The sequence below is a fragment of the Hordeum vulgare genome, chromosome 6H, assembly GCF_904849725.1.
Source record: "Hordeum vulgare subsp. vulgare chromosome 6H, MorexV3_pseudomolecules_assembly, whole genome shotgun sequence".
Lineage (NCBI taxonomy): Eukaryota > Viridiplantae > Streptophyta > Magnoliopsida > Poales > Poaceae > Hordeum > Hordeum vulgare.
The window spans coordinates 441,892,628-441,906,920 of record NC_058523.1 but is presented as its reverse complement, the minus strand read 5'-3'; the positions used below and the strand labels follow the sequence as shown (position 1 = coordinate 441,906,920).

Here is a 14,293-nt window from a genome sequence, read left to right as displayed (position 1 = left end):
GGACAATTCAAAAGAATCACCGTTATATATATGCAAATGCATGCATATTTATGACAGGAACCCTTTCAAACGGGAGACGCATATTGGTTACGCAACAACTTTGCATTTTAATACTAAAAATACCTAGCTAGATAGTGTCATCAGCGCGAAGGCCGGAACAGAGCAAAATAAAGGGGGTGGAGGAGGAGTTAACAAATGTGCTCACTTTCGAATGCAGGGGAGGTCGTCGAAAACCAAACCCTCGCGGAGAAGCTACTGCACATTTAAATGCACTCAATCAACACAAATACGCACTCGCGGTAATTAAGCTAACTAATACTAACATCTATTATTAATAATTTATTATTCAAGTTTTGTTACTCTTCTCTTCTTCTATTTCTTTTCTTCTTATTATTTTCTTTCTATTGCTAACAGCTAGCTAACTAATACTAACAGCTAGCTGACTAATACTAACAGCTAGCTAACTAATACTTACATGTACTAACATCTATTGCTAACTAAATCTAACTAAAAATCTACCACTAAGTAATTGCTAACTAAATTTAACTAAAAATCCACTACTAACAGATCTAACTAAGGCCTCCGTTGATTTGAAGGATTTTTCATAGGAAAAACGCAGGAATGCAAATTCCATAGGATTTGCTACTGTAACGGAGGAATGCAAATTCCATAGGATTTCCTTTGTTTTTCAATCCTCAATTTTACACATGCATTCCGATAGTTTTCCTACATTTTTCCTATTCCTACGTTTTTGCGATCCTGTAAATCTAAGAGGCCCTAACATAGAAAAAATAAACTAAAAAAATAAAAAAAGGGGGAGGAGGAGCTCATCGGCGAGTCGGGGCGGGACTGGCGCGGGGCGGCGGCGGGGCAGGGCTGGCGCGGGGCAGAGGCAAGTAGGGGCGGCGCGGGGCAGAGGCGGGTAGGGGCGGGCGCGGGGCAGAGGCGAGTAGGGGCGGCAAGGGGTGGCGCCGGCGAGTACGGACGGGCGCGGGGCGGCGCGGGGGGCGATGCCTCGGGGCGGGGCGATGGCGGGGTTGGCGCGGGTCGTCGCCGGCGAGTAGGGGCGGTGCGGGGCGGCGCAGGGCGGGGCTGGCGCGGGGGCCGATACCTCGGGCGTGGGTCGACGACGGCGACGGGTCTGGAGAGCAGGGTGGGAGAGGTGAGAGATAAGAGGGGTTAGGTCATGGCCTCCACGGGGGGATAACCACCCGACTATGCCATCAGCTAGCTGTTGGCAAAGACAACCGTTAGGCTTTGCCGTCAGCTGGCTGTCGGCATAGACGGCTCCCGTTAAGCCGTGGTCGAACGTGGGACCGAGAACCTCCCTATGCCGTTAGCCGCCCTTTGCCGTCAGCTAGCTGACGGCTTAGATAGAGCGGAGGGCATAGAGTTTCTATGCCGTCAGCCGCGCCTAAAGCCTCTATGCCGTCAGCCCCGTGAAAATGCTGACGGCAAAGCCAAAAGCTCTCGGCAAATTAGGTTTTTCCAGTAGTGTGAGTTAGTGAATTTGGATCATGCGACACTCGAATGACTAGATGGATGTCTATTTGAGTGGGCGTTTATTAGTAATATGATTAGTTAAACTCAATTATCTTGCACATAGTCTAAGTATTTTTTACGAAATTTTATGTTGTAGTTCAATGGCTCGCGCAGTAGCAACCCTCAATTTCAATACGTTCCTAGAGAAAGCTAAGCTGAAAGATGATGGAAGCAACTTTTTTGACTGGGCTCTTAATCTGAGTCTTATCCTCCAAGCTGGCCAAAAGCAATATGTGCTTGATGCTACGCTAGGTGATGGACCACCCGCTACGGCAACCCAAGATGTTTTGAACGCTTGGCAAGGGCGTAAGGATGACTACTCACTAGTTCAATGTGCAGTTTTGTATGGCTTAGAACCGGGACTTCAAAGACGTTCTGAATGCCACGGAGCATATGAGATGTTCCAGGAGTTGAAATTTATCTTTGAAAAGAATGCTCGGATCAAGAGGTATGAGACCTCCGATAAGTTCTATGCTTGCAAAATGGAGGGGAATTCGTGTGTCAGTGAACACGTGTTCAGAATGTCTGGGTACTCTAACCGTCGAGCTGAGCTAGGGATTGAACTCCCGCAAGAAGCTATCACTAGCAGAATTCTTTAGTCACTGCCACCTAGCTATAAGAGCTTCGTGTTGAACTATAACATGCAAGGGATGAATAAGTCACCCAACGAGTTATTTGCGATGCTAAAAGTCGCTGAGTCAGAAATCCAGAAAGAACCTCAAGTGTTGATGGTCAATAAGACCACTAGTTTCAAGAAAACAGCAAAGACAAGAAGGGTAACTCCAAGAAGAGTGGAAAAGCTGTTGCCCCTCTGACGAAGAAACCCACGGCTGGACCTAAGCCGGAAACTGAGTGCTACTATTGCATGGGGACTGGTCACTGGAAGCGCAGCTGCCCCAAGTATCTCGCCGATAAGAAGGCGGCCAACGCCAAACAAGGTATATATGATATACATGTTACTGATGCGTACCTCACAAGCTCTCGTAGTAGTGCCTGGGTATTTGATACCGGTTCTGTTGCTCACATTTGCAACTCGAAACAGGAACTGCAGAATAAACGAAGGCTCGCGAAGGATGAAGTGACGATGCGTGTGGGAAACGGTTCCAAGGTTGATGCGATCGCCCTCGGCACGGTCTCACTTCAGTTACCATCGGGATTAGTAATGAACTTAAATATTTGTTATTTAGTGCCTGCGTTGAGGATGAACATTATATCTGGATCTTTTATTATTGTGAGATGGTTATTCATTTAAGTCACAGAATAAGGGTTGTTCTATTTATATAAGTAATATCTTTTATGGTCATGCACACAATGTGAGGGGTTTGTTAATATTGAATCTCGATTATGATGACACACATATCCATTACATCGAGACCAAAAGATGGAGAGTTTGTTGGAAATATGCCCTAGAGGCAATAATAAAATAGTTATTATTATATTTCCTGTTTCAAGATAATCGTTTATTATCCGTACCATAATTTTATTCAATGAAAACATAAATGCACGTGTGGATATATAGACAAAAATAGGTCCCTAGTAAGCCTCTAGTTGACTAGCCAGTTGATCAAGGATGGTTAAGGTTTTCTGGCCATATACAACTGTTGTCACTTGATGACTGGATCACATCATTGGGAGAATGATGTGATGGACAAGACCCAAACTATAAACGTAGCATGTGAACGTGTCATTTTGTTGTTATTGTTTTCTGCGTCTCAAGTATTCATTCCTATGACCATGAGATCATGTAACCCACTGACACCGGAGGAATACCTTGTGTGTATCAAATGTCGCAACGTTACTGGGTGAATATAAAGGTGCTCTACAGGTATCTCCGAAGGTGTCCGTTGAGTTAGCATGATCAAGACTGGGATTTGTCACTCCGTGTTACGGAGAGGTATCTCGGGGCCCACTCGGTAATACAACATCACATAAAGCCTTGCCAGCAATGTGACTAAAGTGTTAGTCACAGGATCTTGTATTATGGAATGAGTAAAGAGACTTGCCGGTAACAACATTGAAATAGGTATAGGGATACCGACGATCAAATCTCGGGCAAGTAACATACCGAAGGACAAAGGGAATGGTATATGGGATTATATGAATCCTTGGCACAGAGGTTCAACTGATAAGATCTTCGTAGAATATGTAGGATTCAATATGGAAATCTAGGTCCCTCTATTGGAAATTGACCGGGGAGAGTCTCAGGTCATGTCTGCATAGTTCTCGAACCCACAGGGTCTGCACACTTAAGGTTCGGTGATGTTTCAGTATGGTTGAGTTATAGGTGTTGGTGACCGAATTCTGGTCAGAGTCCCGGATGAGATCATAGACATCACGAGGGTTTTCGGAATGGTCCAAAAACGAATATTGATATATAGGATTGTTTCATTTGGCTTCCGGAAAGATTTCGGGCATTACCGGCAGTGTACCGGGAGTGACGAATGGGCTGTGTGTTTTTATCGAGAGGGGCCACCCACCCGGGAGAGACCCTAATAGGCCCATGGGTGGCGCACTAGCCCTTGGTGGGCTGGTGAGGCCAACCCAATAGGACTATTTCGGCCAAGAGGAAAAAATGAAATGAGAAAAAAAAGAGGAGGTGGGAAGGAAGGAAGGGACTCCTCCTTACAAACCGAATTGGAGTAGGAGTCCCTCCTCCCTCTCTCGGCCAGCGCCCTCCTACTTGGAGTAGGAGGCAATCCCCACCCGTTGGCTCCTCCAATATATACTAGAGGTTTAGGGCTTTTTGAGATACAACTTTGCGACGTGCAATCCTAAACCTCTACTTCGTTGTTCTTCCTCTATATCGGATTTCTGCGGAGCTCGGGCGGAGCCATGCAGGAATAAGATCATCACCATCACCGTCACCATCACCATCACCATCACGCTACCGGAGAACTCATCTACTTCCCCGTCTCTCTTGATGGATCAAGCAGGCGGAGATCGTCATAGAGCTGTATGTGTGATGAACGCGGAGGTGACCTCCGTTCGGTGCTAGATCAGGACGGATCGTGGGACGATGGTGATTTGAATCACGAAGCAGTTCCACTACATCAATCGCGTTTCTTAACGCTTCCCTATTAGCGATCTACAAGGGTATGTGGATCCGATCTCCCTCTCGTAGATGAACATGACCATGATAGGTCTTCGTGTGCGTAGGAAATTTTTTGTTTCCCATGCAACGTCCCCTAACAGATTTAACAATGATAGAGCCACTTTCTTGTGGCACTTCCGCTTAGGTCATATTGGTGTTAAGTGCATGAAGAAACTCCATGCTGATGGACTTTTGGAGTCACTTGATTTTTAATCACTTGCCACATGCGAACCATGTCTCATGGGCAAGATGACTAAGACTCCATTTTCTGGAACAATGGAGCGTGCAAGTGACTTGTTGGAGATCATACATACTGATGTGTGCGGACCAATGAGTATAGAGGCGCGCAGTGGATATCATTATTTTCTCACCCTCACTGACGATTTGAGTAGCTATTGCTATATCTACTTGATCAAGCACAAGTATGAAACATTTGAAAAGTTCAAAAAAATTCAGAGTGAAGTTGAAAATCATCGTAGCAAGAAGATCAAGTTCCTACAATCTAACTGAGGAGGTGAATATCTGAGTTACGAGTTTGGTGCTCACTTAAGACAATGTGGAATTATTTCGCAGTGGACACCGCGTGGAACACCACAGCATAATGGTGTGTCCGAACGTCATGATCATACTTTATTAGATATGGTGCGTTCTATGATGTCTCTTACCGATTTGCCATTAACATTTTGGGGCTATGCATTGGAGACAGCTGCATTCACTTTAAATAGGACACCATCGAAATCCACTGAGACGACGCCATATGAGTTGTGGTATCGCTAGAAGGCAAAATTATCATTTCTTAAAGTTTGGGGATGTGATGCTTATGTCAAAAAGCTTCAGCCTGAAAAGCTGGAACCCAAAGCGGAAAAGTGTGTTTTCATAGGTTACCCAAAAGAGGCAGTTGGGTATACCTTCTATCTTAGATCCGAGGGCAAAGTGTTTGTCGCTAAGAACGGAGCTTTTCTTGAGAAAGAGTTTCTCTCAAAAGAATTGAGTGGGAGGAAGATAGAACTTGATGAGGTTACATAACCTCTACTTCAACAAGATGGTGGCGTAGGGAAGAAATAAACTTTTGTCGAGGCAACACCAGTTGAAGATGAAGCTAGCGATGGTGATCATGAAGCTTCAAATCAAGTTACTGTCGGACCTAGCAGGTCGACAAGAGCACGTACTGCTCCTTAGTGGTACGGGAATCCTCTCTTGTCAATCATGTTGTTGGACAACAATGAGCCTGCGAATTATGGAGAAGCAATGGTGGGCCCAGATTCCAACAGATGGTTAGAAGACATGAAATCTGAGATAGGATCTATGTATGAAAACAAAGTATGGACTTTGGAAGTATTACCTGACAGTCGCAAGGCTATTGGGAACAACTGGATCTTTAAGAAGAAGCCGAACGTGGATGGTAATGTGAACGTTTATAAAGCTCGACTTGTGGTAAAGGGTTTTTCACAAGTTCAAGGAGTTTACTATGGTGAGACATTCTCAGCCGTAGCGATGCTTAAGTTTCTCTGAATCATGCTAGCAATAGCTGCATTTTTTGATTATGAAATTTGGCAGATGGATGTCAAAACGGTGTTCCTTAACGGGTTTCTTAAGGAAGAGTTGTATATGATGCAACCCGAAGGTTTTGTCGATCCAGAGAATGCTGACAAAGTGTGAAAGCTCCATCGATCCATTTATGGTCTGGTGCAAGCATCTCGGAGTTGGAATCAACGCTTTGATGAGGTGATCAAGGCGTTTGGGTTTGTACAAGTTTTTGGAGAAGCTTGTATTTACAAGAAAGTGAGTGGGAGCAATATAGCGTTTCTAATATTATATGTGGATGACATATTGCTGATTGGAAACAATGTAGAGTTATTGGAAAGCGTAAAGGATTACTTGAATAAAAGTTTTTCAATGAAGGACCTAGGAGAAGCTGCTTACATATTGGGCATAAATATCTATAGAGATAGGTCAAGGCACCTAATAGCTCTTTCACAAACCACATACCTTGATAAAGTTTTGAAGAAGTTCAAAATGGAACAATCCAAGAAGGGGTTCTTGCATGTGTTACAAGGTATAAAGTTGAGTAAGACTCAATGTCGAGTAACTGCAGAAGAAAGAGAAAATATGAGTGTCGTCCCCTATGCTAAAGCCATAGGGTCTATCATGTATGCAATGTCGTGCACAAGATTGGATGTCAGACTGGCCATAAGTATGGCAGGCAGGTTTCAAAGTGATCCAGGAGTGGAACACTGGGCAGCGGTCAAGAATATTCTGAAGTACCTGAAAAAGGACTAAGGAAATGTTTCTCGTTTATGGAAGTGACGAAGAGCTTGTCGTAAAGGGTTACGTCGATGCAAGCTTTGAGACTGATCCAGATGACTCTAAGTCTCAAACCGGATATGTATTTATTCTTAACGAGGGTGCCGTAAGCTGGTGCAGTTCCAAGCAAAGCATCGTAGCTGATTTTACATGCGAAGCGGAGTACATAGCTGCCTCAGAGGCAACTAAAGAGGGTGTCTGGATGAAGAAGTTCATGTCAGATCTTGGAGTAGTGCCAAGTGCACTGGTCCCAATCAATCTGTTCTGTGACAACACTAGTGCTATTGCTCTAGCAAAGTAACCAAGGTTTCACAAGAGGACCAGACACATAAAGTGACGCTTCAATGCCATCCGCGATTACATCAAGGAGGAGGACATAAATATTTGCAAAGTGCACACAGATATGAATGCTGCATATTTGCTGACTAAACCTCTTCCACGAGTAAAGCATGATCAACAGCAGAGTTGTATGGGTGTTAGATTCATTACGTTGTAAATCACATAGACATAAGAAGGAGAGATGGCAAAGAATTTTGTCCGGGGAGTTTTGAATTTAAGATTTTATATTTTTTTGAAAGTCTAGAGAAATTGCACAAATTTGTTCAAACAAGCAAAAAATGCGGAAGTTAGGGTCATTCTTATTATAAACACGGTAGAAACGCAGACGTGGATAACGTGTACATACAGTCAGCTTTATAAGACCAGTGTCTTGCCGTTAGATTAAGCCTCGCGGGCCATTGGATTAAGCCTCGCGGGCCATTGGATGTAGTACTCATAATGGAAGCAAGTTTGTTCAGATATGGAAGAAAGTAATTTGAGGTAACTAATTCCAGATATTTAGAAATGGATCGAGCAGTTTGAGGAAATAAATTATGGCAGGATTAATGTGGCATAAATTGTTTTCGATTCTAATTTTATTCCTTATGAATTACAATTTTTTCGTGACAAAGTACTTCATGTTTCAAATATTCGTAAAAATTGCATCGAGAGCAAATATTTGCTTATGAAGCATTTCTTGTATCCAATATTCCTTCAAATGCATTGAGAGCAAATATTTCCTTACGGAGCGCTTTGTTGAGTAAATAGGAAATTTTACGAATAGATTAATCCATGTAATAATCACTAACATGACATTGACTAGATTCATAACATATTGATTACTGAGCATACTAGCAAGTACTACACATATAGTAGAAACATCTACGTATATAGCTAGTAGTACTAGGACTAAAATAAACAGGAGCGGGATAAATGAGTTATACCCTCTGATGGACTAGTTGGCCATACCAGAGGCGTCGACGGCGGTAGCATCCTTTGCCGCCTTTTTCTCGGGTTCGGCCTTCTCACGGACGAGACGGTCTGGTTCGGTTGCTGAAGATATGGTGATGACGAAGGCGACGCGAACGTAGATGAAGCAGATGGAGGTGAGCAGTCACGTGATCACTCCCCAAAAACCTAATCGCCCCTCTCTCATACAGAATCCGAAGAGGCGGGGTTTCATAGGCCTGCTCTCCCGTCGAGCGTGTTTACGGTGAAGAGTCGACAGCGGCAGCAGCAGCAAAGGAACGGACGCGTGAGGCAGAGGCGATATGAAAATAAGCGCTTAGGTATGAGCTCGGCTCGGCTCATTCCCACAACCCGCGGCGGGGCGCGGCGCGTCGTGATGAGGCGAGCGACGAGTGCACGAGGGCCTCTTCTCTTCTCATGCTCCAATAGCATGTAGAAGAGAGACCCTTTTAAAGGGGGCCAACTCCCTCTTTACTAGTAAGGTGGGACTAAACTTCCCACCGTCCCTTGTCATGCCACCACCGACGTGAGACCTTGAAGATTTCTAAAATTCTCTCATGGGCCTTAGGCCAATCATAGATTTCAACACACTTCTTGTTTCCAGTATTTCTTCAAACTGCATCGAGCACAAACAAAATGTGCTTTGATCTAAAAGTTCGTGTTGCTAGTTATTAGTTGCCGACTAATTTTTTTTTCCATGTTGAACAAAAATTTGTTTCCACGTGGACTCCAGAAAATTGTTTACATGGTGAACAAAATTTCGTTCCATGTTGACTGGAAGTAAATTTGCTTTGATATCAACAGAAAAATAAATATGATTCATATGTTCATGTTACATGCTTCTGATAATTTACAAATGTGCCTTCAAGTTGTTCATATAACAAATTAACAATACATCATATATTCCTATCGTATGCTTCTTACGTGATACATATTTGCACAATTTTCTTGTCAATAAGAACGTTGCATCAGGCACAGTTCAAACACCACCGAGCCGATGGCCACCGTGCGCCCTTTCGATGTTGGCTGTGCTTCCTTGTGATGTTAACATGCTTCCATTGTTGGATTACGCGTCATTTGCGATGGTAGTCATTCTTCCTTCCAAAACCGTCCATGCTGATTGTGCTTGCATTGAATTACGTGTCATTTAGGACATCGACGACCTGTTAGCAGTTGTAGTTGTACTGGTGTTGCTGGTGCGGAGCAGGGTGGCCGCGGTGGTTGTAGTTGTGTTGAGCGAGCTTGGTGTGCTTGGGCATGAGTTCGCCCATGGAATGCCAGACGGGGTGGGGTGGAGGATCGGCCAGGCTAGATTTACTCGCATCAGATGTGGTGAGGAGGTTGGGGCTGGGCAGCAGGCGAGATTTACTAGGAGTGAATTAATACGTGAAGTGATGAAAATGGTCGGAGAATCACTAGCCAGGGATTGAAGAAGAATCAACTGTTGTGTGACCCGTCTGATGAAAATTTTCTGCCAGACTACTGATAAAAAGCGTTTCCAAACAACAAACACACTAGTAAGTTTTTACGTATAGTAAATTAAGTACTGCAGTACTATAGTATTTACGAGTATGAAAAGTCTGGAACTAAATATGTAGTTCATACAGGCCAATAAAGCATGGAACTAAATATGGAACGGAATTATTTATTATTGTTGGCTTGAAAATGATGGCATCATCATACATCATGCAACAAGAACCTCAGCGATCCGTCACTACAACAGCCATCGATCGCTCAACAGTTTGGGCCAAAGGAGACAAGCTTGCATGTGGAACTGCCCGAAGAGTTCTGCTCGACCACCTCCACCTGATATATTTTGTGCGAGCCGTCGAGCCGCAGTGCGTCAACGTCAAGCAGGTATGTAGTGACGCCTGTGTTTTGAACCTTGCCGCTCACAACCTTGGCGAACCTGAGGCCGCAGTTTGTCACCTTGTTTTGCTCGTCCACCGCGCACTTGCCGATCCCTTGGACATGAGCGTCAGCGACATTGGGGATCGGTTGCCATTCCCCACCAAGCGCTTTAGTTGGTGAGACAATTAGGTATAGATTAGCAGCACCGGCAAGGAGGAGGAGGAGGAAGCTGGTAGTTCTCATTCTGTGTTGGCAGCGGCTATGTTACCTTGAGATGGAGTTTGTATAGAAACTAGGATCGTGTGTGGAGAAGAGGAGTAGGTGGGGAGCATTTAAATAGGGAGCACTCGTAACTACGAGTTGGAAGGTATTAATTGGTGGAAACTAAAATTAGGAGTATTTCCATATTTAGAAATATAATTGATTGTACGCATAATATTAGAGTGTTAAGTGGCGATTTGATTGGCAGCAATTGATATTAGGCGATTCTCGAGGATACTACCTCCGTCCAAGTGTATAGGACATGCGCGTAGTTTTAGGTTGTCAATTCAACTAGCTAAATATATATTGTCATGGGTATAAGTCTGACAGTAGATGTGTAGGGTACGAAAGGATGGGCAGAGCCTTAGCTACGGCGAGGTTGTATGAGTTCAGGCCCCTCTACGCTGGAGGTAAAAGCCCTACGTCTCAGTGCTCTTGGCAGCTTAGTGTCGAGTGGAATATAGGTTACAGTAAATGCCAACCCTTGCACCAGTGGGGAAGGGCGGCTTATATAGAGTGCGTTGCCTTTCACAACGGCCCGGTGGACAGGGGTGGAATAGTGGCGAGTAAATGCCTATGTTACAGGTAACGTACGCCTTAAATGCTAATAATGGTGTATGAAAACGTATGACCGTTTCCCTCCAGGGAGGTTACGATGTACATGGTGGAATTTAGTCGGTACGTTTAATACGCTCCGAATGCTCGTCATCGACTGGATGATGGGGGAGTCGTCACCGACTGGATGATGGGGGAGTCCTTAGTTCAGTCGAAACTGTCTAAGGGCCTTGTCCTTTATGAAGGCTAGTCCTTGGGTAGGACCTATAGGGCAGGCCTATGACCCTACCCTGGGACTATAACCCCTCTCATTAGTCCCCGAATGGATCGGGGTTGAAACGATGAAGTGATGCCTGGAGTACGGATCCGACTGGTATGGATGTGACTTTGGCGTTGTTTGCCTCGATCCATTTTATCCTCTCAACCAGTGATCCGAGTGAATATACCAGTGAAACGAACCGTCAGGGACCGAGTGCCTCCGTGGAATCTTTCGATGTGACCGGTTAACTGACAGCGGCGGATTTTCTCGGATCCTCAAATTTCGGTTGCCGCGCGCTCAGCGGGGATGACGACATCGTCATCGAGTAGTTTCTGCCGCCTCGCTTACTGCGCCTTTATCTTCTCCACTAATATCGCAGCAGCCGGTCGGGGGATAAGATTTCGGGGCCACCTGTTAGTGACTCAGTCGGAAGCATATTTAAGCCTCTCCAGTGGGGGTTTCTTGTTGCGCTGCCCTTGTTACTCGCACTCGCCTCGCTTCTGCCGTAGCTCCCTGCGCGCTCCAAGCCTCCTCCTTCCTATCCTCCTCTGCGGATCTGCTGCCTTCACCATGACGAAGGGGCAGACGAGCAAGCGTGAGTCGCCGAAGAAGAAGAAGAAGGCGGCGGCCCCTGCTCAGCGGCGACAGCAGGCACTGCCGGCGGGTTGGATCCAGGGGGATTTCCTCCCCTCCACGGTGACGGCGGACGACTTGCTGGAGCTGGTGGAGCAAGGCATGATTGCCAACAAGTCGTGGAGAGCGCGTCTTGCTGCTCAGCCACGTGTACAGTGGCTTCTCCCTGCCTCCCCACCCCTTCTTCAGAGGTATTATGAATCACTTCGGGGCGCAGCTCCATCATTTTTCTCCAAACGCGATAGCCCATCTCGCCGCATTAGTCACCCTTTGTGAGTGCTTTACCGGATGTCCCCCCCATTGGGGGCTCTTTAAGTACATCTTCTCCGCTAGGTCCCAGACTGTCAAATAGCTTAGCCAGTCGGACGATAAAACCCATCTCCTCCAGCTCTGCGGGGGCTTAGGCTTTCAGAAGAAAACGAAGAGTAGCTACCCCTCTTTCTAGTTGTCCGAGTCAGTTAGGAACTGGCAGTCGACCTGGTTCTACTGCCAGGACATAGCTTGTCCGAATGCCACGACTGGGTTGCCACCCGTTAGCCTAGACCGTCCGGCCCCTCCCAGGCAACTTGCGCTCACAAAGGTGGAAAAGATCCAGATCCAACCTCTAGTCGACGCACTGATTGCTGTCGTCCGCAAGGGGGTCACCGGCACGGATTTGCTGGAGACTTTTCTGGGTCGGCGCATCCAGCCGCTGCAAGCCCAGCACCACGCCATGTGGCACTACGTGGGGCCTGAAGACTCCAGTCGGACTCATCCAGAATGCGTGACCGGGGAGGTTGTGACGGCGTGGGTCCGCGGCATCACAGACGCGTGCGATAACCCCAGAGGAGCCCGGCGGCTGAAGCCCTTCCGCGCCAACAATCCTTCTCCGAATGAGGTGAGCACATCTTGTGGAGTGCTTTCAATCTTCTTAGATTTATCACTTTTTCTTGTACCACCGCCTGACGTCTAACGTTGTCGAATGTATTTTGTGCAGGAGTGGACCAACTGGCATTCTCCCGTCTCGAACGGAATCCGGCTGAGGAAGAGGAGGGCAACCAGGAGGGCAGCATGGACAGCGCCGAGTACGTCTCCGACAGTGGGGAGACGGAGGAGGAGACCGAAGAGGACGAGGGGGAGGTTGGGGAGCAGAGCTCGCCACCTCCACCATCAGAGCCTCGAACTAAATGCCGTCACGAAGCCGCGACTCCGTCGGCTCCTCGAGCGGCCCCGAGTGCCCCGCCAGCTCCTCCCGTGGCTCCGAGTGCTCGGGGCGTGAAGAGGACCAGGGACGCTGCTGCCGAGCCCACGGACCAACCGTCCAAGGTGGCCAAACCGAGTGGGTCCAAGCCTCGGAAAGCTTTGCCTCGGATGAGGATCGTTGTTCCCGTTGCCTCAGCGTAAGTGTCTTGTTCTCCCATCTTCTTTCAGTATTTGATTGAACTCATGCTTATCGGTCGAGAGGATTTTACTCGACAGAGCTGCTACCTCCGCCACCTCTCTGCCGCGCCAGGACGATGATCCCATGGATATGGATAACCCTGCCACATCCCACCAAGGTATGTTGTGATGACTCCGAGAGTTTGCATTATTGTTTCGCAAGTGCTGTCTTTAATCTTGCCCTTTTTCTGTAATCTCATGTTGTTCAGTCGGGCTTCCTTCGGAGGTGATTCATTTGGAGGAGGACGACCAAAAGGGGTCAGGGCCAACTTTGGCGCCTGTCCTTGAGGTTGTTCCATCTGCTGGTGCTCCCACCACGGACGCGCCGCCGACCGAGACAATGCCGTCGACTGAGGCGGTGCCCCTCGCGGCGGAACCGACTAGAGTGGGACTTGGGATGCCCAAGGAGTCTTTCGTCGTGCCGGGTCCGTCGACCGTCCAGTACGACGCCCGACACCTCCCGGAAGACCAAGTGGGAGCCGCCAAGGAGGCCATGGTGCAGGTGGAGTTGATGGTGGGTGATGCCAAGGGAGCGTACGACTCCATCGCGTCTTTGTACAAGAGAAGCTTGGAACTCCGGGATGATATCCGAGTACGTGCGCTAGTAAGTGTTTACTTTCCTCTTGTAACCCACTGGGGGTTTAAGTGATATACTCGAATACAGTAGGATTATTTTGCAGTGGGTTCACTCCGCGTGAACCCAGTGGGTGTAGTCCCCGAGACTTCTGTCGAGTGCTTGCACCGACAGTTGTCTTCATATGTATTTTCCGTGACCTGATCAGACCAGAGTTGATCTGCCCGAATGGTACCAGTGGGGGCACTCGAAGTGCACCCACTGGGTGTAGTCCCCGAGAGTAGTGTTACTCAGGTCGGGTAATAGTAGTCTCATAGGCTTGTCTGTTTGTCATGTAGCTCAATAGGGCCGGCCTGCTCGAGCTTCATGCCAGTGGGGTTGCTCTTAGTGAACCCACTGGGTGTAGTCCCCGAGACCGCTGTCGATTGCTTGCATCGGCAGGGGTCTGAAGAACTTTGAGCTTTGTTTGTTTTCCTTGTTGAATGTGTCTGATCTTCCCTTTGCGCTGATTTGGCAG

General features: G+C 47.0%; 1 protein-coding gene across 1 annotated transcript; it reads right to left on the bottom strand.

Moving 5' to 3' along the window:
* Positions 1 to 9,849: 9,849 nt before the first annotated feature.
* LOC123403843 (cysteine proteinase inhibitor 8-like) lies at positions 9,850 to 10,368 on the bottom strand. Its single transcript, XM_045097765.1, has one exon. The coding sequence runs from the start codon at positions 10,316 to 10,318 to the stop codon at positions 9,959 to 9,961; it is 360 nt and encodes a 119-aa protein (XP_044953700.1). The 5' UTR covers positions 10,319 to 10,368; the 3' UTR covers positions 9,850 to 9,958.
* Positions 10,369 to 14,293: the final 3,925 nt, after the last annotated feature.